This window comes from Lutra lutra, chromosome 3 (assembly GCF_902655055.1).
Source record: "Lutra lutra chromosome 3, mLutLut1.2, whole genome shotgun sequence".
Lineage (NCBI taxonomy): Eukaryota > Metazoa > Chordata > Mammalia > Carnivora > Mustelidae > Lutra > Lutra lutra.
The window spans coordinates 2,571,033-2,597,363 of record NC_062280.1 but is presented as its reverse complement, the minus strand read 5'-3'; the positions used below and the strand labels follow the sequence as shown (position 1 = coordinate 2,597,363).

General features: G+C 45.8%; 2 protein-coding genes across 2 annotated transcripts; one reads left to right on the top strand and one right to left on the bottom strand.

The window, feature by feature from the left end:
• Positions 1–1,032: 1,032 nt before the first annotated feature.
• LOC125094954 (spidroin-2-like) lies at positions 1,033–3,223 on the bottom strand. Its single transcript, XM_047720634.1, has 4 exons — positions 3,112–3,223; positions 2,649–2,864; positions 1,849–2,008; positions 1,033–1,663 (listed from the first exon to the last, which is right to left on the bottom strand). The coding sequence occupies exons 1-4, from the start codon at positions 3,221–3,223 to the stop codon at positions 1,657–1,659; spliced, it is 495 nt and encodes a 164-aa protein (XP_047576590.1). The 3' UTR covers positions 1,033–1,656.
• Positions 2,991–24,710, top strand: SLC40A1 (solute carrier family 40 member 1). The gene is made up of 8 exons (XM_047721109.1): positions 2,991–3,264; positions 3,571–3,638; positions 9,584–9,743; positions 11,899–12,014; positions 13,046–13,172; positions 20,259–20,504; positions 21,222–21,878; positions 23,134–24,710. Exons 1-8 carry the CDS (start codon positions 3,222–3,224, stop codon positions 23,445–23,447), a joined length of 1,731 nt encoding a protein of 576 aa, XP_047577065.1. The 5' UTR covers positions 2,991–3,221; the 3' UTR covers positions 23,448–24,710.
• Positions 24,711–26,331: the final 1,621 nt, after the last annotated feature.

Below are 26,331 nucleotides of genomic sequence, written 5' to 3'. Positions count from 1 at the left end.
CGGCCCCTGACAATAACTAACACGTTTTCTGTCTCTGTGCATTTGCCATGGGAACGTATTTCTTTTGGGATCTTCTGAATTCTGCATTTAATTTTCCAACTGGAACCTACAGACTACAGAGTGTGTGTGTGAGAGAGAGAGAGAGAGAGAGGAATGAGAGTCACTATTCATGAGAACCTTTGCAAGCTCAAGTCTATTTAAAATATCCAAACAAAATGAAAACCTGAGAGGATATTTATTTTTTCAGTTAGATGTCCGTAACTTAAATTAGGTGTCAACTTAAATTTCTCAAAAGTTCAGTCAGTTATAGGTTATAGAAACATCAAACGGTTCTTGAATATGTCTGTATACGAAAAAGGGGTTTGAATGCAATGTAGCTTTATAGCTCCTAAATTAGGCTAAAGAGCTTCACACCCATCAGAAAGCTCTGTTCTAGATCTGAGCTCTTCCTGTACTAGTCAACGATAACCCTGTGGCTTTTCTTTAGGGCAGTGCAGGGGTGACCATTCTTTATTCTGCATTTGTCTTGGTAAGCACATCAGACACAGCCAAGGAAACAGGATGCTGGCGATAAGTGAAAAAGCAACCTAAAAATAATAAAAACCCCTTTTCCCTCTCAACCATAAATACTTATCCATTTAAAATTAGAATATACTTTTTATTCTACCTGGAATTTATAAAAAGTTAACCTATTCACAAACTTAAAAACTTTGAAAATGAGCTAGAAAATGGTTCTTAGGGCATCTATGTCTTTGTAAACTGATTTAAAATTTGCACGGCTTGCTTAGTTATGATTACATTGATAGAGAAGTTGTGTTTTCTGAGTTCTGGAAGAAATACATATTTTTGAGAGAAATTTTAATTTTCGGCCACTCAAATAATTCCTCAGAAGGAAGAAGTAGCCTGTTGGGATGTGATTTAAGCTGTGCTTTATGATCTTGAATGTCAAGGCCAGGAGATTACTGTCATTTTGCATTTTTGTACATGCTCTGAGGACTTCTATTCCATTTTCATTTTCAATTCCTTTTTTTCCCCATGAGCCTTAACTACACTATCCTGACTGTTTCCATTAATAAGGGCCTAGGATTCCCTGCCAACGCTCCAACACCACGCTGGCTTTCGCACGCGGATCTTGCCCGTTTTCATTTTCAGACCATCTCCCTATGTGCTTCGCTGCAGTCTCCTATCTGTTCGTTTTTCTTTCTCCGTCTCTCAGTTGGGCTTCTGGGCTCTCTTGATGACAACAGGGAAGTGTCCATGTCACGTTTTGAGGTGTACATGGACTTAGCTACTATTCCCACAAATACTTCTCAGCCAGTGTCAACAGAAGCAATTTTTTTTTTTTTTTAAAGCGACAGAACCTCCTTTATGCCACTTGGACGCTGGGAACAGCACAGCGCTTCTCTTCTGCAGTAGAATTAATTCAATGCACTTGGGGGTCCTTGCTGCTGAGAGACGCTGTGGCAAACGAGCGAAGTGTCATTAGCTTTTTTGCCTTTCTTGAGGAGCTTATCAACAAACCCATCTCCAGTAAGCCCTGGCCGCGGTCAGTGGGCCAGCTCCCTCCTTCGGATCCCTCTTATTTTGTGGCTGCATGATCCTATTCTCCAAATAGAAGACAACCCAAAACTTCTCTTGGAGTAAAGACAAAGGGCTTTAAGTCCTGAGGATAAAAAAAGGGGGGGGGGCTTTAAAAGAGGGAAAAAAACAGGAGCAGTTAACAGCAGAAGCTAAACTGTAAAGCCCCTATCTCTGCCCTCCAGACCACATCCCAACGAGTCCAGCGGCGCCCCGCCCGCTGGCGGGCCGGGGAGGCTCCGACTGATGGTGCAGATACTGGGCTTGTACTTATCTGAGTCTCCTTCCCTGGGGGTGTCAGTCCGGCCTGGGCTCAGGGTGTGGAATCTGACTGGAGTTTCAGTGTGTAGGATCCACTCCCGGGGGTTTGGCAACATTGAGAAGGGTAAGGGAATGGGCTGGCAAGAGGGACTGCTGTGCCCAGGGGCTTCGCACTGAGGGGGAAAGGCAGAATTCATGGAAGCTTAAGCCCGATGATGTTCGTTAGGTCATTCACCCACCCCCTCAGGAGGCCCCTGGATGGCCTTATCTGGACAGGTGCGGACCCGGGCCGCAACTGGGGCAACCGGTATTGCTGGTAGCGACCTGTCAGACGCGGCGGCGTTCGGAGGACAGGTGGGGAAGGGAGGCAGGGGTGGGGGCGGGAGGGAAGGTGACGAGCAAGAAGGAAGGATGGGAAGGAAGTGTCCGCAGTGGCTCCACCTTGCCGCACCTCCAGGGGGGATCTGGGGACCCGGGTTTGGGCTGGGAGTGGGTCCCTAACACCCTGCGCGGCGTCACTTTCCGCACCTCCCTCTGCTCCCCGGAGGCGGTTCAGCTCTGATCCCGGCGCCCTTTCCTGCCTTTGATTCTCTTGGAGAGATGCTCCGCCGCGCAGCCCTGGGAAGCAGTGGCGTTCCCGGTGCGGGCGGCCGGAGGGAAGAGCGGGGAGGCCGTCACCAGCGTCCCGTGTCCAGATTCCCACGTTACAAACCCGGTCCTTGAAGCAGGGACGACCCCCGGCCCCAGCCCCCGGCGGGCGCTCTGCCCGGGACCCCGCGGCGGGCCGCCTTGCCAAGAGCTCTCCCGGCCGCACTGCCGGTTCGCTCGGCTCCGGGCCTGGCCCTGCGGCCCTGCGGGTCCGGCTCCGCGGTCCCTTCCAGCCTCCCGGGGCCATTCCCGACCCTCCGCCGCGGCGGCGGGTTCCCGGGGGCTCCCGGCCGAGGGCGCACAGGCCGCGCGGGGGATGCGCCCCGGGGTCCGCGCGGCGGGGCGGACGGACGGCTCCTCCGGGACGGGGCGGGCCCCTCGGGGGCGGGGCGGGGCGGAAGGGGCGGGGCGGGCCCGCGGGGGCGGGCCGGGGCGGGGCGGAGAGGGGCGGGGCGGGGCGGGCGGCCCGCGGAAGCCCCGCCCCGGCCCGTATAAGTGCGCGCGGCGGCGGCGGCGGCGCGGGTCCCGGAGCGTCCCGCGCAGAGGCCGGGCTTTCCGACTTCAGCTACAGTGCTAGCTAAGTTGGAAGGGAGACGCGGGAAGCCAGGCCGCTCCTCTCCGCACTCCGCGCTGTCGCCGAGCGTCCCCCGCGCGGCTGCTGTGCTCCCGGCGGCGCCCCCGGTCCCGGCCCCCCGATCCCGGCCCCTCGGAGCGCGGCGGCGGCGGCGGCGGTCATGAGCAAGGCCCGAGCGGAGCCCCGCGGGGCAGGATGCTGCGGTGAGCGGGCGCGGGCGCGGGGGCAGGGGCGGGGGCAGGGAGCCGTCGGGGAGCGGACGGGCGGTGCGGGCTGTCGCGGGGAAGAAAGACGGAGTCCGGGACCGCGACTGTGCGGGAGGCTTCGCGGGGCCGACCGCGGCGCGGGGGGCTGCAGGGGCGGGTGCACGAAGTGTGCGGGTTCCGTGCGGGACACTCTGCCCCGCAAATCGACGTTTAATGGTCGTGTTCAAGGACACAGAACGCAGTGGCGTCCCCCTCCCTGCGACGACTAAACGCTCCTTCCCGCCGCCCTCCGTGTCTCCGCAGGCTCCGTGGCGCAGTACCTGAGCTCGGCCAAGTTCCTTCTCTACCTGGGCCACTCGCTGTCCACTTGGGTAAGCGATGCGGACGGTTGCGCTCACGACCTGCTTGCGTAACCTCTCGTTTCCTTCCATGCGGCCCAGTTTTACTCAACCGTCTTCCAGGTTTTTCGTGCGGCTGAAGAAATAAAGCCGCCAAACACACAAGTTCTAGTGAAAGTTATTTTCACCAAAGATATTTCCCCGTCCGTGTGAGTGTATGTATTTAAGTATCCCACTTTGTGTCGATGAACAGCTATCCAAAGATAAAATGACAAGGACAGGAATACTTGCACTGCTTGTCAAGTATAGTTCGCGATACTAGGCTTAGGAAGTGGTAAAATTTGCTACGAAGCATGGGTGAATGTCTCATGTATCTCCCGTGTCACATTTTAAGGTCTTTCTCCATTTTCTTCTTTTGTTAAAATGATAAGTTCCAGCATACTGCACAATGAAAATACAGTACAAGAGTGGAATGACTGCCTTAGGCTAAAAATAGCATTCTAAGATTAATTTAAATATAATTAACCCGAAGAACAAACATCTGAGAGATAAGAATTCTCGGCTTTAAAAATGTTATCCATTAGTAGATATGTGTTTGTCATCTCAGATTCTCTTAAAAACCATCATCCAAAGAAAATTTGCAGATGATTTATAATTCTCCTTCAGATTTCCTACGTGGTCCTAGAAGAGTGCCAGTGTTTCTGTTGGCCTGGATTCCTTCATCCACACCCCAAAAAAGAGTAATCCCAAAAGGATGCTGGATGTGTGTTTAATTCATGATTAGAATCTTTCAACAATTGTTCTGTTGAAAAGCAGTATCTGAGTAAATTCTATTTATGCCTCCTATGTAATATCTGATTTTAAAAAATCATAAATAAGAAGAGAGAATTTTTAGGGTAAATTTTGTGAATGTTATTTTCTTTTTAACTGGATCATTGGATCTGTTGGATCATTCTATTCGATCGTTCTTAAGACCTGAATGCAGGCTATTACATGAGGAAATGTGTACCCATGCTCTTGGGAAATTATTAAGCTTGGTTATCAGCTCTTTAAGAAATAGCAGTTCAAAGATGGCTTTGGCTTTTTAGAAAGGCCAGCTCCTATCTCCCCAGAGGCTTAGATGGGGATGACTCTGCAAATACACATAAACAAACTGAGTTTGTTTTGTTTCCAACAGCTGGTGATTCTAAGTAGAAACTAGTGAAACTACTCTTAATTATATATAAATCAATAGTTTCTTCTTCCATTTAATTTAGTAAGTATTAAGTATTTTAAAAACCAGTAACAGGTGGTGGAGATAGTATCTGAAATTGTCATCTTGTGATCTGGACCTGTCTCTTAGAAGAAGGAGGTGCCTCACTTCCAAATACTCATTACCTTGTTTAATGTTTATGTGACCTTGTTACTAGATTGGGAGGTTAGATTTGCCAAAAGGGTGGAACTCTAGATGTTCTAGGAGGAACTGTTTGTCATGTTCATTAAGAGTCCCACAAGAAAAGTGACAGACACCCCAGTCTTACATTAAGTTGAGCAAAGGGAATTCTTGTGGAAAGTTGGATTAAAAAATATAAACAAAAAACCCAGGAATTACAACCATATAAGGTTTAGTGGAGTTTTACTTCTTGTTGCAAAAGAGTGCAAAAGAGGAATGCTCACTAACTCTAGATGATTCTGCCTTTTGCGTTTTGTCTCCTGTTTGACACTGGCTGATTTTATTAGAGCAAAATATATGTGCTTATGTATGTGTATGTACATATACGCATATCTATCCATCCATTCCCCTGCAAACTCTGCCAAATCATGGTTTCCTATACACTGAACATGGAAGTGTTAGCGTAGAAGGTTAGATTTATGTGGGGTTGAATGCTTTTTATTTCTGTCTGCCAGTAGATTAATATATTTTACTCTATACTCTCAAAATAACAAACTACCATGACAAGTGGATCTGTTGTCGAGGAGCTTAAAAGGTGATTTAGTTTGGACTTCAAAAAATATGTCTGGTCACAAAAAGGTGACCAACAGTGTAAGGCAGTGGAAAGGGGGAACAGTTGCTTACATCTTATGTCATCATGATGGGGTTATGGAATACAGGTGAGGTTTGGTGAGGTGGAGTCCAGAGCTGACAGCCAAGGCGAATTCTCGAGAGACATTTTTAGTACAAAATGGTGGTTTATTAAAGCACAGGACCCATGGGCAGGATGCCCTGGGGTTGTGAGGGGTCACTGATGGTATCCTTGGGAGTTGGGGGGTGCTTTAAAAGAGCTTTCACATGCTAAAGAGGACCCACAAAGGATACCGGAAGCCTTGCCATTGTCAAGTTAAGGTTGTTTTTCCCTCTAGCAAGGCATTACCAGTAAGATGGTTGGGAGCCTCCTCGAGGAACATTACAGTCTGCCCGCTTCCCTGCTTCCAGGGTCTGTTTGTGAGCTGCAGGTTATCAGGACAGTTAATTGTGTCTGTCTTTGCTTCTGGAAGCTGGGTCATTGATGGAAATGCTTTGTTCTCGTATAGATCACGGAGACATTTGTAAACTGAGGGAGACTGGGGTCTTGGAGGTTTGTGATCTCTACACGTTAACGATTTGTTTTTTCTTTTCTTAGCCTTAGGGCAGCCAGGAGTGCATGAGGAATGTCACCTATGTCCCATGGGAGGAAGGGGAGGTTGGGGTATCAGCTTCTGCCCTGTCCTCAGCTTGCCATCCACTCCCTCGTCATTCATGCTATGGACTGTGTCTGTTCATATCCTGGGTGTCGGCATGGCTCCGGCCCTCATTTCCTTCAGGTCTCTGCTCAGAGAAGTCTCTGTTTAACACAAAATGCCACTTTACCGCTCACGCTATTTCCTCATAGCGTTTATACCCCCTGAACTGTTCTAGGTTTGCTTTACGTCTCTGCTCCCTGGGATGCCAGCTGTGTGAACACACAGACCTTGACTTTTAGGTACCGCTGAGTTTCTAGTGCCTGCAGGAGTACTGGGTATACAGTAGCCACTCAGTAAGTAGTGAGTGGGTTACTGGCTGTGGTCATTGGTTCCTGGATACTCAGTTGGCTGTGGGCCCGCAGTCAGCTGGGGGCAGATGGACATGTAAACGAATCATCAAAGTACAGGGAGAGCACATAGGAGGCAGGAAATGGATGTAAGGAAGGAATGGGTGGGCTTGAAATCGCACTTGGTCAACATTTACTTAGACTTGGCCTGATTCTTGGGCTTTGTGAGCGTGCGATCTGTTGCCACTTAAAGCCTGAACTCTTTAGGAATTGGGGTAACTGGGGCAATTTGTGCCTCTCCATCAAGGAGGTGTCATACCATACAAGGATAAACAAGAGAGAAAATTTTCTTTTAGTAGCACTTGTTTTGACGGCCCGCTGTAGAGAAATCTAAAACAAATGTTTTGGGTAAAAAAATAGGACTTAAAAAACAAGAAAGAAAGGAAAGAAGGAAGGAAGGAAAGAAAGGAAAGAAAGACGTAATTGAGTAATATTTTTCATTCTTTATGTTGAGAAGGAGGAAATTCACTCATGGAGACAACCTGTCATTAAGAGCATTTATATGTTTTGGGGGTAAAAAATAGCAGTTAAGAAAAAAAGGAAGAAAGAAAAGAAAGAAAGAAAGATAATAGAAATAGAGTAATAATTTTCATTCTTTATGGTGAGAAGGAGGAAACTCACCCACAGAGGCAACCTGCCATTAAGGGCATTTCTGTGTTTTTTGTCTTTTCCTTGGGAGCTATTCAGAGGAATGGGGATTAAGGTAAAGGAGGGAGGTACTCGGCTTACTCTTTATTCTTTACTTGTGGGAGGCGCTAACTCTCCCCATGCCATTGTGTTCTAATATAGTCTAAATTTGCTTCTCCTCTTGAAGATTAAGAAAACAGTTTTTCTTATGGACATCTTTATCTTAATATAAACTTGTCCTTTTATTGGTTTCAGACAAATTGTAGTGTATCATACCTTTTTAATAATTTAGTATAATAGTATTTGAAACTTAAATAAATCCTACTTAATTTAAGTGGAGAAACTTTATATTATCAAAGCGAATACAAGCTGTGTCAGAAATAGTAATTACTGTACTGATTAATCCTTGAACTTTTGAACATTCGGGGAACAAATCTCATGTACCAGAACAGTGTGATTGGTAAATCGGTCTCGGTTTGGCCACTCTTGTATTTACTCATTCACAACTGGGATTCAGGGCATGTCTACTCCTTTGTTGATTCCACAGTATCTAATCTGGGCCCTGCACTCGGCTGAGGTGTGTGAGAGTGCACACGATTCTAGAGCTCCCGTGGGTTTCCTGTAGTGCTTGTTTTAACATTTACTTGACCATACCCACCCCATCCACCGAGGGCCTGATGTTATGTCAAGTTTGAATTGCATTTCTTTTTTTTTTTATGATTTTATTTACTTATTTGACAGAAAGAGAGAGATAGCAAGAGAGACAGCTTGTGTGTGTAAGCAGGGGAAGACAGCTAGCAGAGGGAGAGGAAGGGAGGGAGGGAAGGAGGGAGAAGCAAACTCCCTGCTGAGCAAGGAGCCCCATGTGGGGACTCAATCCCAGGACCAGAGCTGAAGGCAGGTGCCCCTCGAATTGCCTTTCTAAATTATGTTCATAATTCCCTACATCAGGGTTTCTCTACCTGGTGGCAGAGATGGTACTATTGCCATCTGGGGCTGAATAATTCTTTGTTGTGGGAGACTGCCCTATGTATTGTAGATGGCAGAAGTACTCCCCACCCCTGCCGCCAGAATTGTGACAACCCAAAACAGTTTCAGACTTTGCCAGGTGATCCCTGCGTTAAATCACCCCCACAGAGAAATCCTGGTCCACATGATTGCTGTTGTATAATGTGCATCCGTTTTAAATTTTGAATGCATAAGATTGTTGTCTTGGCTTTATTAAAATTTTTAAATCGTTTGATAGACCTGAATAATATTTGCTCCTGATACATCAAATTTATCAAACAGATGTTAAGAGACTTTGGAAAGAACCAGGACTCAGCACTTACACATAGGGTCAAATCCATGAAGAGCCTGTCCTGGGAATTTCGTTTCCGGTAGTGATTTCCAGGGTTAAATTATAATAGAACATTGTTGTCCTGTTTTATGTTAACTCAGAGGTCAAAGATGGAGCCAAAAATCTCATAATAAGGTTCATTATAGGTTTCTTACCTAGTAATTTACCTGACTCATATAAAAGTTTTGTTTTTCTACATTTTCCAGTGTTGAATTCCAAAATTTCCTATATAGTCTGGAGTGAAAAAATAAGTAGTTTTTTTTCCCCCCTTTGAAACCCATCTCTATTAAAATGTTCAAATGTAAAGCTGCTTATGCATTTATTTTTGGCATTTTTGTAAATGTGGTGCCAGAATTTGCCCCTGTTAATTTCACCTTTCTGAGCCTTGCTGTTTTTTGACTTTGAAATTCATTTGTGAAATAGAACATAGATTTTAGAATGTTGGAGGTAAAAGAAACTTTAAAGAGCATATGGTTCATTCTTATCAGTTTACAAATTGGGGAACTGGCTTTTTCTTGACATTCAAGGCATATGAATACTTGTGACTAGACCGTAGTTTCATTCCAGCTCGATATCAAACACTTTACGCCTCCCAAGCCAGAACAGGTCTATTCCAGGCCCCGGTGGAAACCTGACCTGAAAGGGAACAAGTTTTGTCTCTAAAAGCCTTCTTTGGTATGGAAGGTACATTTTTTTCTAGAGTGATAAGGAGTGTGTGTGTGTGTTTCTCACTGATATCATACCTTTCTGATTTTACTTACTAAATGGGCCAGAATGTTTTCCACTGGGCTACGATGGATGATTTTACCACCTGACCCATGTTCAAGTCATAGAGGAGTTGTTGACTTTGAACATCTCATGGTATAGCCTAGAAGTACCTTTTTGATAAGGAAGCAACTTCCTCAGTATAATTGACTAAAAATAAAAATAATTTCATCAAAATATTTTCTCTTTTTTCATTCAAGGGAGACCGGATGTGGCACTTTGCTGTGTCTGTGTTCTTGGTAGAGCTCTATGGAAACAGCCTCCTCTTGACTGCAGTCTATGGGCTGGTGGTGGCAGGGTCTGTTCTAGTCCTCGGAGCCATCATTGGTGATTGGGTGGACAAGAACGCCAGACTCAGAGGTGAGTACCGGTTACCTAAGGCTTTGTATTCTCGGGGCCCGGAAACCCCTGGGACTAGCGCACTGTGTGTCTGCCTACCGCACCTGAGGGATGGGTGCTACATGGCGGCTCTTCTGCCTGCAGGGTCCAGGGCCCTGCACAAAATCGGAACGCCAGGATATTAAGCTTAGTAATTTTTTTTTTTTTTTAGATCTTTGGCAGTTCATAAATTCCAAATGTTAATAATTAACACCATAGCTCTTTTCTGAGACCCATGTTAAACATTAAAAGTTTGCTCAACTCTGACAATCTTTCTAACTATGATGTGCGCTGAAGTCTGCTAGTGTGATGTTGCTGGGACAGCTTTAACATCTGTCCTCTGGGTTACAGTGCTTGACATAGCAGCTTGTGTAGGGACTCAACAACGATAGATTTAAGTAAGCATGGCTGAGTCTGCATCATGAAGAGCTGAATTATAAACTTTTGATGCAAAGATAAGAAATGATAATATGTGACATTTATTCTAGAACATTAGTGCAGTTTGCAAAGAGAGAAAGTGAACAATTCAGTTGTGCAGAATATAAGGGCACTGTAAAATAAGAAGTCAGGGTAAAAATTTCCCAAATTATGCACTTGGTAATCCAAGACCTGGCCATGTCTGTTTTAGACATTGGTGACAGATTGAGGTATTAGTTTCTTTCAGTGCAGGGTGACTGACCTGTGTATAGAAAGCAATTTGGATCTTCAAATTCTAGGACTTGATGCTATTAGTGAAATGGTCAAGATGACATTTTTCTGTCTTGAGAATGGATAGACCAAAACGCATATAAAGTGAAGTCTTGTGTGCTAGAAAAACAGTCCTAGTTGTTTCCATAGGAACATAGGAATATTATACATCGAGACCTTTTAACCTTAACAGTTGTCATACACTGAAAATCTAGGTTGGGAATGTTGAGTTGGGTGAAAAGTGTGTGGTGGGACGGCGGTCTCCCGTTGGAATCAGCTCCTGAGTCACCTTCCACGAAAATCTCTGATCTTTCCAGGCTGAGTTGATCCTTTCTTCCTCCGCGCTCCCAGAAGACTTTGTCTGTACCTCAGCTGTTGGACTTACACTCTTACAATTATCTGTTCACATATCTTTCTGGTCTTTCCTCTGGTCTGTGGGCTCCTAAAAACTAAAAGGACCTCATGTAGTCCTTGTACAATGAAAGAATGAGTTCTATGTTGGGATTTCATTCCAAACTAATTTCAGAAAGCCGTTTGGGCTTTTATATGACTTTCTGAGCCAGAATGAGCTTTGCTCCCCTTGAAGACAAGAGCTATAATTATACCTCGCATACACACAACTCTATATTTTTCAAAGTACTTTCGTGAGTATTTTATTTGAGCATAATAATGACCTTGAGAAGTAAAGAAGGCAGGAATGGCTTCTTATCCTCACCTCATAGACATAATAGACATTATGTATCTTCCCCTAGATCACTTTTCCTGGTACATGGCAGAGAAGAGACTATAAATAAGACTATGGGTGTCCTTACTTGGTACACTGACTGTCCTTACTGCAATACTTTGTCTGCGTGGGTGTCTCACTCCAAGGAAGTTGGCGTTTTCTGTGAAGGAAGGTGTAGCTTGGGATTTCATAGCCCGGCATGTAACATTAGAATGCCCAGAGGACCACACTGCTACTCTTCATTCCTGGCAAATTTTTATGTCTTTCCTATTTATCTAGACCATCTGATCGTATCAGATTCCGCGTACCCTGGAGGAGGTTATGGATGCCATGACTTCTTCCTTAACCTCTTCTGTCACTTCCTATGGTTTCTTGTTTTAGCTTAAGCAACAAAGTGCTGAAACATGGAGCTTGTCTATGTAATGTGGTTCTGTTTATTACAGTAAACCATCAAGAGAATACACTAAATGAAATTGTGGTCATTACGAATGACTTCAACTAATAGGAAAAATGGTGAATACTTCATTCTTTCTACAAGTTTTGCTGGCCTGATGTGATATGGTGGGTCCTACTGGAAATAGTTCATTCAGGATTCACTTCAGGAATATTTTTTTTCCTTACAATAATTTGCATATGCATGAATGTAGTAGAACAGGGGTATGGGGACAAAAATGGCCCCCTGTGATGTTTTGGTGTAGTGAATGCTTTGTCTCTCCTTCTGTGCAGTGGCTCAGACTTCGCTGGTGGTACAGAATGTTTCGGTCATCCTGTGTGGGATCATTCTGATGATGGTTTTCTTACATAAAAACGAGCTCCTGACCATGTACCATGGATGGGTTCTTGTAAGTTCCCAGTGGGATTCCTAATGGCAGAAAATAGAACATCTGGTAGTGGTAAAAAATGAAACCATTGAGACTAGGGAATATCTTTTTACAAAGACACTGTTGATCTCTGTGTCCACTTTAATATCCCTACAGTTACTATGTTTTGTTTCTGTTTGTTTGGTTTTTTTTGCCCATAGTAGGCACTTATTAAGTATTGAGTTTTAACTTTCTCAGTTGTTTTTTTCTTATTTGTTTTTTAATGGCATTTCTAAGAGTTTATTATATAATTCAGTTGTTTTCAGCTCACTAGTATTGTAATTTGTTTACAATATCTAAGAAATGTTACCCATATACCTATCAGTGTGTCATGATTGTGTTCCTCCGGTAATAATGGGTGTTTATGTTTGGGGTCATGAGCTCTGAAACTTCTTACACTAGGTTCTCAGGGACCTTGATGAAAAAAGGAGAAAGACCTGGGGAGGGGGCGGAAAACAGTGGATTTGATGTCACTCTTGAATCTTCTTAAATACTTAGACTGATATCATCCAGCTTCAAGGCCAGGCGGGACAATCGAAATCTTCTGGTGTGTTCCCTTTATTTTGTTCATGAATAAGTTGAGGCAAAGTGATGTTAGTTGATTACCCATTGTCGTGCAACTAGCCCGTGTCAGGACTCTGACTTAAATACGGGTCCTTTCACTTCCCCTTCAGTGGTTTTTCCAAAAGAGATATTCTGGGGAGAAATTACAACCTTACCCCCGTGTTAACACTTATTATGGTAACTATGTCACATGAAAGTATGTATGACTTTTACAACTTTTGTAGGATGTGTTTTATAGATGATACAGATTAGGAAGATATTATGCCCTTTAACTCGACCACTGGTACCTTAACATATCATGTCGACAAAGTAAAATGATTTCTTACGATTTTGTGAAATGAAGTTAAAATTTTGTTATTATGCCACCAAAGACCATTTAAATTCCAGTGAGGTAGGTAGAGTGTGTTCATGCTGACCCTTTACCCCCACTTTCTCCGGTGACTCCTCAGACTTCCTGCTACATCTTGATCATCACTATTGCCAATATTGCCAATTTGGCCAGCACTGCCACTGCCATCACCATCCAGAGGGACTGGATTGTCGTTGTTGCGGGAGGAGACAGAAGCAAATTAGCAGGTAATTTGGTGTTCTCTTTTAACTAAATGGGTTATATGAGGATTCACTTTAAGTCAGAGGTTGTGAATGAAGCTAAACCTTTCTTCTGGTTATTTTTAGAAAATATTTATTTACTTGATTGAGAAAGAAAGAGAGAGAGAGAGAAGGAGCACAGGGAGTGGGAGAAAACCTCAAGCAGACTCCACGCTGAGTACAGAGCCTGGTGCGGGGCTCAGTCCCACAACCCTGAGATCATGACCTGCACTGAAACCAAGAGTTGTGGCTTAACTGACTGAGCCCCCCAGGCGCCCCTCTTCTGAGTATTTTTAAAGAAGGATAAATTGAAAACGAGTCTTTGTCTCATGTCACCTTAGCAGTCTCAGTGCAGTGACTTATCTCACTGTTAGCAAGTTACTTTATGAGACAGCGAACTTATCTTTTATTCAGTGCAAACCTGGCAAGTAGAAGAACACTCCTTTTGAGCTCTTTCTTTTAAATTCTGCTCATGGTCTCTTTACTTAATACCTAGAACAGTGAAAATCTGCCGTGAGATTTTATCAGTCATACCGTGGATATTATTACCAGTGCTAACTGGTCAGTATGGATTTTATTTTTCTCTAAAGCAATTGGAAATTCCTTAGTCCTAAAAGAGACTCTAACAGTTAATTCCTTCAACTTTAAAGTTACAGTCTATAACTTTTATTCCATTATATATGATATACAACATAATTGCTGTTACAAATACTAACAAAATTAAGGCCAGAATATGGTTTCTAAGAAGCTTACAATCTTAGTTGTCTATTGGAAACATGTACAAGGGGCCAGAGAAAGGTGAAAGAATGCTTATGGAGCAGCATGTCCTATCACATCCATATTACTTGGGCGCAGAATAACTCACCTCGCTCAGTCTTCTCTACCTGCCCCCCACCGACACCCACTGGACTGATAATTACACGGGGTGAAGGAGGAAGGGTATGTCTATCTGCTGATCATTTCAGCTGAATCAATTCTACTGGTCACTGAGATAATGGGTGTCATAAGCCTGTTGCCCAACCATCCTGACAGACAAGAAAGCCATTGCTGATGATTTAAATGGCTTATCCTAGGACACAGAAGGCGAGATTAGGTGTTGGGGATAACAAGCAACTTTGGGTCATGTGGCTGAAAAAAGGCAAGAAGGTGGTGACAGAAAGGAAGCAAAATCTATGGAAGGTCCAAACGAAGAAAGAGAGGCATTTGCTTAAATCATCACTTTGTGGTCCCTGGGTCCTGGGTTTGAGCCCCGCATCACATAGGGCTCCCTGCTCAGTGGGAAGTCTGCTTCTCCCTTTCCCTCTCCATCTTCCTCTCCTTCTCCTGTTCCCTCTGATTGTGCTCTCCTGCACTTTCTGTCAAATAAATAAAATCTTTTTTAAAAAATCATCACTTTGTTGTAGCAGTGTTATAATCGAGACAGAAATAACACAGGGATTTTAGAGGTTGCTGTTTGAAGAGGACGAATTTAGCAAGTGTGAGTATGCCGCATGACATTCTTTCTACAGGTGAAGTAGTGATTCTCATTGATTTTTTTTTTCCCTTCCTATAATCATTTACTAATGGGAAATAATTCCATGCCTCTTTTTGTTACACTGAACTTAAGATAAGGCTATGTCCTTTTTTGTTTGTTTTTTGCTTATTTACTTTCTCTATTTAACCTACTATTTTAAGTATGTCATACATGTCCATGGTTTAAAATTCAAAGGGTATAAAAAAGTATGCTTTGAAAATAGGTCACGTACATATCTGTTAGAATATACTTGGGAGAAAAAGTTGGCTTATAAAGCGATTTTCTTTCTCCTAATCTGAATTTCTTAACTCATTTTGACTCAGTGAAGTCTGTATACTCTGGGGGAAGAAAGTTCGGATAAAGTCTAAGTTACTCAGAATCTTTAATTTGTTCTAAATACGTACATAAATAAATAACAAAGATTCCATAAAACTTTGTGGGCTTTTTGATGTCCCCGGACAACAACAAAATCAGGTCCGTTTCTCAGCTGCCCTTTATTATTAGGAATAATTGCAGAGTGGGAGAATCTAGGCCAACGAGTCCATTTTCTAGCCTTCTGGAATTTCTCAGGTTTAAGGAAGGAAGTAGCTGCCTGTCGAACTTCGGTCCGCTGTGACCCAGCTTTAGGAAGCGATGCTTTTCTGCATCCAGCTGGTAGTGGAGGTTGGTAGCCTGGTGAAGGGATGCCTCTGTGTTGTCTTTCTTCAAGTTTCAATTTCAGCATTTGTTAAAAAAATTAATTAAAAACCATGCTTCCAAGTAGGATAGAAACTTCTAGTTCAGAAGGTCAGCAAGAGTCTAACCATGGATTTGGGGGGCCATTTCTGCTACAAGGCAGAGTTCTAGAACAGACAGAAAGGAGACGGAGAGAGGAAAAACAGAGAAGGGGAAAGTGCACGTCCAGGGGACCCCTGCTGCGCCTGGGTTCCCTGCGGTGGCGTCTCTGGACACAGACACCTGCCGCAGCTGGGAAGCACGGACGTTTCTGCGGGCCGAGTTTTGAAGTCCCCAGAAAACTGTGAGGAAACCCAGCAGGGGACTGGGCAGGGATGCTGAACCCGCGTGTGCTAGTGTGTCTGTGCATGTTTGTGCAGGGCGAGGGCTGTGAGCCCGAAGAGGAGGGGTTGTGAGCTGGGTGCTGATCGCTCCCCTTCTCTTAGCCCAGTGTCTCTTGATTTCAGAGTAGGTTTTAAAATTGGAAGTTGTATCACCGAGGGTAAAAAAATAAACCAACAAACACAGGAGATATTTTCCCTGGAAGGTGAAGAAATTATAGAATTTTGGTGGCATCCAGCCAAAATAGAGCTGTTAGCATCTAGTTTGGACAGTTCCAGAAAAGGAATTGTTTTCCTACCTAAAGCTATTGATTAATCAGTTAACTAATTTGCCTCGGTACTTGGTTTAGTGTTTTATTAAAGCGTTCTCCTGTGCCATGACCCTTAGCCTGTCCAGCCTGCTTGAAACTCATTTCCTCTTCCCAGACTTTTCCCTCTACTTTATTTCCTTGCCCATTTTCTTTGTTAACCACTCTTTATTAATAGCTTCTGAGGTGGTTTGTTTTTGTTTTCTTTTGTTTGTTTTCTTTGTCCTCTGTCCTAAAGAAACACCTGCTAGTTAGCTTGGTCACGTGTGGCAGATACATTTCTTATTCGAACTCTGTTGACTAAAACCTGATCTCATGTTTAAGGTAGACAGACATCCTGGCTGCTACTCCCCGGTGGGTCTGGTTATTAGTCTCGTCCTATGAGACTGAATATACTCTGTATAATAGCAAGTAGCTATTTCCTGTCGCATTTTGTGCCTCAGCTGTGGCTGAAAACAGTTAAATTGGAGTTAAATTAGAACACATTGTGTGTTTGCATAAGAATAAAGAGAAATTTGTAAAAAGGCCATGTTTGCTTATTCAGAGGACTGATTCTTCCCTAGCCTGTAAATGATTAGGTTGTTTCCAAAAACCATCATGTAGTTCATTCTGCTTCAGAGAGATAAAAGCTGCTTCCTGATGCTACGTTACGTGTAAACATTATCAGCTTCCTAAGCATAAAATAAAAGATAGAATTTGGTTGAATTGGGAAGCTTCCGGAGCACCTGAAACCTGAGGTAGTGCCAGAACGGCAAATCATTGTAATTAAACTAATTTTTTTGTTGTTGGTCTGTGGTTTTCAGAACATGTGTACGTTTTCCCTAATCCTCAATTTTTGGAATCAAAATATTGAGTTATTTCAATCAGTTCTACACGTGTTAGCACAGGAGCTGGAAGTTCACTGGTGGTGGCAGATGGAAGTTATGAGGTCTCTGCAAAAAATGGTCACAGGTGAGGTCAGCGCAAACTGCCTTTGCCTCTCAAGTGAAAGGTGAACCGTGTCAAAGTTCTCCTGTTATCACGTAAGCCTCATACACTCATAGGACTAATTGGAAGGCAGTTGAGGACCAGGAAGAATTAGAGAAGGAGTAAAGGCAATTTTCTGTTAACTCACTTATTAGTCACGCATTGCTTTTCCCTTAAGGTGCCCGACATGACTGATAAGGATTTGTCTCATTAATTCCAGTCTACTCTGCGAGATAGAGGATAAGAAAATAGGTCATTTTCTTGACTTTCCCTCTTCCCCTTGACTTCGTCTTGTCCTGCACTCCGTCTTAGCTCTATGTTCCTGTGGTCATATCCTAGCCTTTGTCATCACCACTCGAGCCTCCCCTTCTATCATCCTAACCTTGGGCATACATGTCTTGAATTGCCACCTCCTATCTTTCTAGCTCCTTCCTTCTGAGACCCCTACCCTGACAGTACTCCAGCCTGATTGTCACCTACATGTCATTAAATCCACTTCCTTTACACTGTCTCTGACTCCTCTCGTGTCCCTTCCTTACTAGCTGGAATTCCAAGGTCAGGCATTCTGAGCACCCATGATTGCCTCCTAGCATGTGCCCTCAGTTCCGTTGGCCTCTCCTCCTTCTGTCACTTTTCTTTTGTAAGATCCTGGTTAAATCCGACCCTCTCCAGTAGAACACGGCCAGAGAAAAATGCACAGTTGTGCTCACTGTTCTCACTTCAAGTTCGTGACCACTGGGTTCAGGTTGGCCCTTTCATGCCGCCCGGTGATCGTCCTGCTTTCTGTGGTCCTTTGCTCTTCCCACTTTCTGAAAGGACTAGGTCTTGCGTTCCCTTTCCCTCATGCAGCTCTTCCATCCCGCACCTCTCTTCCCATGCTCACTTTCAGTGATGACCTCACTCGGTGCTTCACTGAGAAAATAGGAGAAATGAGAAGTTATACATGCTCTCGCTGTCACGTCTGATGCAGCCGTGGACGTGGTCTGCGCTCTTGCTCACAAGGATGGTTTTGCCCGCATCCAAGAAGTAAGCCTCTGCCCTTCTGCTGGTGCTTCAGAATGGTTCAGGTTCCGTCCCTTCTCCTCTGCTGTATCGTGCCCATCAACATAATTTAAAGCGCAGTAATTTTGCATTTAGCAAAAATGTTCATTTGCTTTTAACATTTTTACTTCTCCCTACACCTCTACCACCCCATTTCTTTGTTCTCCTTTTCAGCAAAACTCAAGAAAACAATGTCTGTTCTCACTCTTTCTCGTTCCTCTCCTTGGTCAGGGCTTTGCTCTCCATAATGCCAGGGGGCAACATTCATGCTGTGAGTCCAGGGAGCACCCCTCACTGAAATACAATATAAATGGTGTCCCCGCAGTTGGCGCTGATCTCTAAAGGCAGCTTCCGTCAGGCATTTGCCCTTACTGCTCTACCTAAAGCCCGTAGGACCTGCCATGTGACCAGTCCAGACGCGCTCGTCTTCCTTGACCTACAGCAGCACTTGTCAGCTCATTACCCCCTCCTCTTAGAAACAGTGGTGCCCATGGCTTCCAGGATACCATATTGTCCTGAATATTCTCCTCTTTCCCTACTTCCTCTTCATTTTCCTGACCTCTGAACATTGACATGCCCAAGACTCGGTTCTCAGATCTTGTCTTGTCTCAGATCTATGCTCAGTTCCTTGGTTGATCTCATCTAGTCTCACTGCTTTAAAACTCAACCAGCTGGGGCGCCTGGTGGCTCAGTTGGTGAAGAATTCTTGGTTTCTCAGGTCATGATCTCAGGGTCATGTGATCGAGCCCTGTGTCAGGCTCTGTGCTCAGCGTGGAGTCTGCCTGTCCTTTCTCTCAGCTCCTCCCCTCGCTCGTGTGTGCTCTCTTTCTAAAACAAATAAATAAATAAAACCTTTAAAAACCCCAACTCAGCCAGCCGATGAGTACCAGATTGGCCACCTACTTCTTCCTTTAAGTCCAGACATCTTTAACTGCCCACTTGCTGTGGCCTCTCTACAGTCAGTAGGTCTGTGAAAGTCAGAATTTCCAAACTAAATACTTGTTCTTTTGCCCCAAACCTGACCCTTTTTCCTTTTTCCTTTCTCAGCAAATAGCAGCTTTTTTCCCAGTCATTGCTCAGGAAATAAACAAGAAACTTTAGAGACCCCTTAAGTCTTCTCTTTCTCACACCCTAAATCTAATCAGTTTACAAGTCTTTCTGATTCTACCTTTGAAGTATGTCCAGCACCCATCTCCCCTCTCCATTATTGCTGTCCTGGTGTATGCCACGTCATTTTCTGCCTGTCTTCTCACCTCTGCTCTTGTCTGCAGGTCCTTCCTCTCATGCTCCCGTCTTTTCACGCCACAGAAGCTAAAATGAACCTTTAAAAATAGAAGTCAGACCGTGCCGTCTCTCTCTTCATCAGCTTCCAAGGGCTTCCTGAAGCATTCATTGTCAAAGTCAGCATCCGTGGGTTCACAGGACCCTGCGTGATTGGGCCAGTCTGCCCTCCCTCTCCGACCTCTTCCCTCCTCCGACCTCTTCCCTCCCTCACTCTGCTGCAGCCCTGCCAGCCTCCTTGTTGAGCCTCTCACACTGTAGACAGCTCCTCCTGTCCCGGACTTTTGTCCCCTCCTTGGTCTGGAATCCTCTATTCACTAATATTTACATGACTGTCTCTTTTTCCTCCTACTGCTTCATGTTTTTGCCATGTTGCTCTTTTCCTCCGTGAGTCCTTTCCTGACCCTGCCATGTTTAAAACTGAAATTTCTGTTTTCCCTTGAGCACGCTTTATGCCCTTTTTGTGCTTTATTGTTTACCCTAATATTTAATTAACATCTGACATGCTATAAATGTATATGCTCATTGATTTATTCTTTCTTTTCCCCGGGGAAGGTAGACTCCATGAAGACACGGCAGAATATTCTTCTTGTTCTTTATAGTGAGAAAATTGGTGCCTAGATCATCATGGGCATTTAATAATTATTGAAAAAATGAAAAAAGAGTCACCGTTCTAGATATTAGACTTAATTTTTTCAGTCCCAAAGCAGTTGTGATTTTTGAGGCAAATGTAAAATGACGTGTCCCAAACAATAAATTGTTTCCAAACAAAATGGTTTGCTCAGAAAGCTTTTGGAAATTTGCATTTTAGGCATCTACACACTTGGACCATGAGTTTGTGTTTTGTGAGTGGGCAGTCTCTCTTTGACAGGTTTGCGCACTTATCTGCCTCTCATACCTACCTCTGCAGATATGAATGCAACAATCCGGAGAATCGACCAGTTAACCAACATCCTGGCCCCCATGGCTGTTGGCCAGATTATGACGTTTGGCTCTGCAGTCATTGGCTGTGGTTTCATTTCGGGGTGGAATTTGGTGTCCATGTGTGTGGAGTACTTTCTGCTCTGGAAGGTTTATCAGAAAACACCTGCTCTAGCTGTGAAAGCTGCACTTAAAGTAGAGGAAGCTGAATTAAAACAGCTGAATTTACAGAAAGGTAAGCTCAGCGCAATGCTTCGTTCCTTTTATTCTGGTGTTCAGACCTTAAACACTGGGGAAGACCAAAATTACGTTGAATTTATATCAGGTTTATTGCTGCTGAAGGAGTTAAATATGTGAATCAAACCCAGCCTTTGGATGGCCTGAGGAATGATTCTGGATTGAATCTCAGCAGGTTGGAATGGGACCCCTGGCCATTTTCCTTGATGTGAGCAGTAGACATGAAGGGAAAATTAATCGAGTGATGGCTGGGAAAATTGAGCCATAGGAATGGGAAGAACAATGGAGGGGAAAAAGGGAATAAGAAAATCATAAGAGTCTGTAAAGAGAGGCATTACGTAGCTATTTGTAGGACAGGAGAAGGGAGTGTGGACTTAAAGTGGACATTTCCCAGGAAGAGAGAGGAAGTTGAGTTTCTGGGCAAATGGAGTCTTACAGGGCCCAGAAAATAAGATGCTATGGTTTTCCAGACAATTACTGTATTTTTATTTTATGGGTTTTCTTATTACTTACTTTGGTGGAAATACAATTTGTTTTCTTAGGTGGGAGTATCATTTCCAAGGGAGTTGGTGGGGAAAGGGAGACAGACTGTATATGAGAGAGGGGTATCAGCTGTATGCTGTTTATTGAACACAAATCCTTGGCTGAAATTCTTAGATTAGCAAAAGAAAATACACATTATATTGACATATATCATGATGTCTTTTATTAACAGAAACTGAGCCAAAATCCCTGGAGGGAACTCATCTCATGGGTGAGAAAAGCCCTGCTGTCCATGAGCTTGAAGACGAGCAAGAGCCCAGCTGCGCCTCCCAGATGGCAGAGCCCTTCCGCACCTTCCGGGACGGATGGGTTTCTTACTACAACCAGCCGGTGTTTCTGGCGGGCATGGGCCTCGCGTTCCTCTATATGACTGTGCTGGGCTTTGACTGTATCACCACAGGGTACGCCTACACTCAGGGGCTGAGCGGGTCTCTCCTCAGTATTTTGATGGGGGCCTCTGCCATCACTGGAATAATGGGAACCGTGGCTTTTACTTGGCTCCGGAGAAAATGTGGCCTGGTTCGGACTGGTCTGATCTCAGGATTTGCACAGCTTTCCTGTTTGATCTTGTGTGTCATCTCCGTGTTCATGCCTGGAAGCCCCTTGGACTTGTCTGTTTCTCCTTTTGAAGATATCCGTTCTAGGTTCATTCAAACGGAGCCACTGTCCACGATGAGCCCTACGAAAATACCTGAAATCATCCTAACAACTGAAATACGTGTGTCAAACGGGTCTGCCCCTGCCAGTATCGTCCCACAGATGAGTCCTAAATCCGTGCCCATAATCTCTGTCAGTCTGCTGTTCGCAGGCGTCATTGCTGCTAGAATTGGTAAGTCGATGAGCTACAGTGTCTTTCTGCAATGCAGGTTCAGAAAATTCTTCAAGAAATGACCTGAAATAGTCCCCGAGTGTTAATTTAAGCAAAATCCATTATTTATCCATATGTATGATCCAGTCTTTAATTATAAAGTTTTTATTTTTCAGTTTAAAGTATAGCGTGTGTTTAGGTACATATACTGTCTTAAAACATGATAAGGGCTTGACGTTTTGTTATAAATGAACATCTTAAGTAGTACTCCTGATGTAATTTAATTTTCAAAAACATATGAGCTATAGTAATTATAATGCCATTTAGTAATTTAGAGTCTTTATATTGCTAATAACTCTACCAAAGGAACTATAATTTAGAGACTATTGGTATAGCACGAAGTAAAAAAGATAGTGTTTTTGGTCTAAAAAAAAAAAGATGGGATAGCTAGGGAAAAAAAGCCTTCAGAAAGTCCCTTCAGCTTATGTGTGTTTATAATATACTTTGCCAGACAAGTGGATTTTGTAGCTCTGAAAGGAAACACAATGTAAAGACTTCTTACAAGGCAAAATGTAAGTAATTATTAATAGAGCACTGATGAATTACCTCTGCCTGAATTTGTTCTTGAAATGAAACTGTGTTTATCTTATGATACAAAGCAGCCCATTAATTTATCAAGGATAATTAATATTCAGGCAAGACAGCTTTATTGTAGTGGCTTTAGAACCCAAGCAGTAAACGTAATAATGGATTAAAGTCTCCTTAAACTTTAACCGTAAGAAGATATTAGTACATTCACTTTAAGTTTTAAAAATACTCATACTTATATTCAGATTTATTGTCTCTGATTTCAGAGTTTTACTTTTGTTGTATAAATAATCACAGTAAAATAGAATTAAAATGTTTGTAGATCAGACTGAGTTTTGTACGGCGGCTCTAGAAATCCTTTCCTGAAACCACTAGTAACCCATACTACTAACCCAGCATTTTTATTTTATTTTTTATTTTTCAAGTTTTTATTTAAATTCCAGTTAATTAACATACAGTGTAATCTTAGTTTCAGGTGAATAATTTAGTGAATCAACACTTACTTAACCAGTATTTGTTGATGAAGAGAACTCTCCAAGACAAGGCTATGATGATGTACATGCACAGTGCCTTTACGTTGCCAGGGATAAATCTATATTTTGCACATGTCAGCATTTTCAAACTGTGAATCTGAAATGTAAAGCTATGAATTAAAATTCAGTTGTTAACAAATATGTTTTATTAATAGGTCTTTGGTCCTTTGATTTAACTGTGACACAGCTGCTGCAAGAAAATGTAATTGAGTCTGAACGAGGCATTATCAACGGGGTCCAGAACTCCATGAACTACCTTCTCGATCTTCTGCATTTCATCATGGTCATCCTGGCTCCGAATCCTGAAGCTTTCGGCTTGCTCGTGCTGATTTCAGTCTCCTTTGTGGCTATGGGCCACATCATGTATTTTCGCTTCGCCCAGAAAACTCTGGGCAGCAAGCTTTTTGCCTGTGGTGCTGAGGAAAAAGAAGTCTCGAGTGAAAATCCAGCGAACACATCCGTTGTGTGAGATAGCGGAGCTGGGGCTGCCCTGCCCTCGAGCCGGGTTAGCTCGCGCGCTCGCTGCTTTCCTGCTTCGGCCTCGGTGCGCCGCGAGGCCCTTCTCTCTGGTTTCCCCCTTGTGCTGTGAGGGCTGAAAGCTATTTAGGAAACTTAGGTCAGAGGAAGTGAGCTGGTTAATTTCCCTTACATTTAAGGTGGAAGAAAAATAGGAAAAGAAAAGCTCCGTTTAAACGTAGCCAGTGGAATGGTAACACTGATTTCTCCCTGTTTCTCATGAGTGCATGAGATTTTACGTAAGAGTGGTTAGTCATGGGATTTAACTTATTCTTTGGCAAATATCTGTTATCTGTGCAAGAATTCGTTCAGATGCTTCATCTTCCCCTAAAGCTCATTCGTGTCCAGGTCTGGCTCATTTACTTTCTTCTAACATCTTATTCCCATTATAAATACAAATTCTGCTTCCTTTATGAAGAAGAGAGTTTGGGAACCAGTGTTATTCTTAGGGACCCTATAGACTGGAAGGGATTTACATTTATATGGAAGAATGGAGTCCTTCACTAGCATTCCCACATAGGGTTTATGGTTGTAGTTTAGGGAGCACCTTCGTCTTTTTATTTTCCTGGTGAGGTGGCGTGGTCAGCCGATGTAGCACCTGACAGAAGTGGCTGTTGCGGAGCTGCCGGGGGGGCGAGGCTGTGGCTGCACCGCGGTGACCGCTCGGGGCTTCATGTGCCAGATGGTCCGGCCGCAGGACCTGGGAGCGAAAGTCCCACAGAAGGGGAGACCTGAGCTGAGCCCCAGCACTGTCTCCGCCGCGTCCCCTGCCATGTGTATCTTGGAATGTGAGGGAGCCGCTTCCTGCTGGGCCACGAGATGCAGACAGCGCTCACATGGGAAGGTTTTGTCGTAAAATCATCTGATTGGCTCTAAAATGTGTCCCGTAGAGCATTTTTCCTTCATGTTGTGCTTGGAGTTATTTTTACACAGTTGTAGAGCAAGGCTGGTCGCCCGTGTGGCTCCGTCACACGTCTGTGAGAAGGATGGAGCCATAGAAACACTTTTGTACGGATTTTTAAGAAAACTGTTTTGTAAGTCATCTCGCCACATGCCAGTCCCTAACCGTCGTGCACTTTCGAGGGGACCGCGGTCCGCCCTGTGAGCACTTTTCCTCCTGCCTGCGGTTGTCTGCCTCCTCCTCTCCTATGACACGATGATCTCCGGTTGTAAATCTTTGTAAAATGTTTCTATATAAAACCATTTCTAAAATCTGGATTCCTTTTCCTGAGTTGCGCCACCCGATGGTTTCCTGTTGTCACAGAACCTGGGTTTCGGATGAGGGCGTCTTCCTCTTTAGAGGATGTAGGACTATGGAGGGTAGAGCGTGGTGGGTTTTCATGTCCCCGCACTGTCCCCGCACTGCTCATGTGCACCCACAAGCCCGGCCCGTGCCCGGTCCTTGGCCACGTCCCCGAGCTCCGAGTCCTTCTCCGGCGGTGTCAGGCCGGCTCGCCCCACTGGGTCAAGTCAGGGGAGTCGCGGGGAAGTGCCCTGTGCCCCGCGGGGAGGTGGCGTGTGTCGCGTGCCGCCTGTCGCGGGAGGGCTGGGCCTCGCTCCTGAGACGGTCCCTGAGAGGTTCCGGCCGCGGACCCGAGCGGAGCCAACCCTGCGCCCGGCCCGCGGTGGCGGAGACGCGGTGCGGCCCTGGCGGGGCGTCCAGTGCGGATTCTGCTCCGACGCGGCCAGTCGGAGGCTCCGGGCCAGTCCCTCCGCGCGGGAACTGGACACCTCGGCGTCGCCCCGGCTCCGCGTCCGTCGGGCCGGGGGTCTGGCCGCCGTCGAGCGGGCCCCGAGCTCCGTCCCCGGTCGGTCCCAGCGGGAGTCCCGGCCCGACCGTGCGGGATGCGCGGAGCCTGGTCCGCAGGGGAAGGTCGCGGCTCCGCGTGGGGCGTCTCGCCAGGTCGCGGGTCCGGGGGCGAGGCCGGTGCGGGGCGAAGGGGCCGAGTTGGAGTCTTCGCCGTCAGTCCGCGTCCGCCGGGAGAGGGAGGGAAGCGGCGGGAGCCGCGGGCCGGGCCGGCTCTGCTGCTCACGGGCGGACGGACGGACCCGCCTTAACCGGGGGACACGCTCCGACCCCTGCGCGGCCGCTTGGGTCACACCGACGAGGGACGCGGCCCGCGCAGGCGACAGTGTCTGTCACGCGCCCCGTGAAGACATTCATGAGAGACTCACGCACGTCGTCCCCGTCGCAGTCAGTGACCGCAAGCCTGTCCCGCTGCGCGGCTCGCGGGCTCCGTGCGGGGCCGCCGACGCCGTCCTTGCTGCGGGGCCGAGCGCAGGCACGTGCGGCGGCTCCGGTCCGGCCGCTGGTCCCTGCCCCGCCGCCCCGCCCCGCCCCCGCCCTGGGAAGGAAGCCAGTTCGAGAACATTCTCCCGGGCCGACCGCGAGATGGACCCGCGGCACAAGCGGCGCGAAGCGGAGCAGCCGGACGTGCGGGCCCCGCGTCGGTCCCTACGCCCTCCCAGAGCAGCCGCGGCTCCGGCGTCCGCGCGGGGTCCCCGGTGCGCACGTGCGGCCCAGCGACCGGACCGTCCCTCCTGCCCGACGACAGGTGTCCGGACCGTCCCTCCTGCCCGACGACAGGTGCCCGGACCGTCCCTCCTGCCCGACGACAGGTGCCCGGACGTCCCTCCTGCGGACGACAGGTGCCCGGACCGTCCCTCCTGCCCGACGACAGGTGCCCGGACCGTCCCTCCTGCGGACGACAGGTGCCCTGACCGTCCCTCCTGCGGACGACAGGTGCCCGGACCGTCCCTCCTGCCCGACGACAGGTGCCCGGACCGTCCCTCCTGCCCGACGACAGGTGCCCGGACCGTCCCTCCTGCGGACGACA

Excerpts from the sequence above, each read along its gene's own strand:
- SLC40A1 (XM_047721109.1), top strand. The coding sequence starts at position 3,222 with ATGAGCAAGGCCCGAGCGGAGCCCCGCGGGGCAGGATGCTGCG. Across the intron at positions 13,173-20,258 it reads AGACAGAAGCAAATTAGCAG|ATATGAATGCAACAATCCGG; the intron begins GTAATTTGGTGT and ends CTACCTCTGCAG. Across the intron at positions 20,505-21,221 it reads ACAGCTGAATTTACAGAAAG|AAACTGAGCCAAAATCCCTG; the intron begins GTAAGCTCAGCG and ends TTTTATTAACAG.
- LOC125094954 (XM_047720634.1), bottom strand. The coding sequence starts at position 3,223 with ATGACCGCCGCCGCCGCCGCCGCGCTCCGAGGGGCCGGGATCGGGGGG. Across the intron at positions 2,865-3,111 it reads ACGCTCGGCGACAGCGCGGA|GGGCCCGCCCCGTCCCGGAG; the intron begins GTGCGGAGAGGA and ends CCCGCCCCCGAG. Across the intron at positions 2,009-2,648 it reads CCGAGCGAACCGGCAGTGCG|AAGCCCCTGGGCACAGCAGT; the intron begins GCCGGGAGAGCT and ends CCCCTCAGTGCG.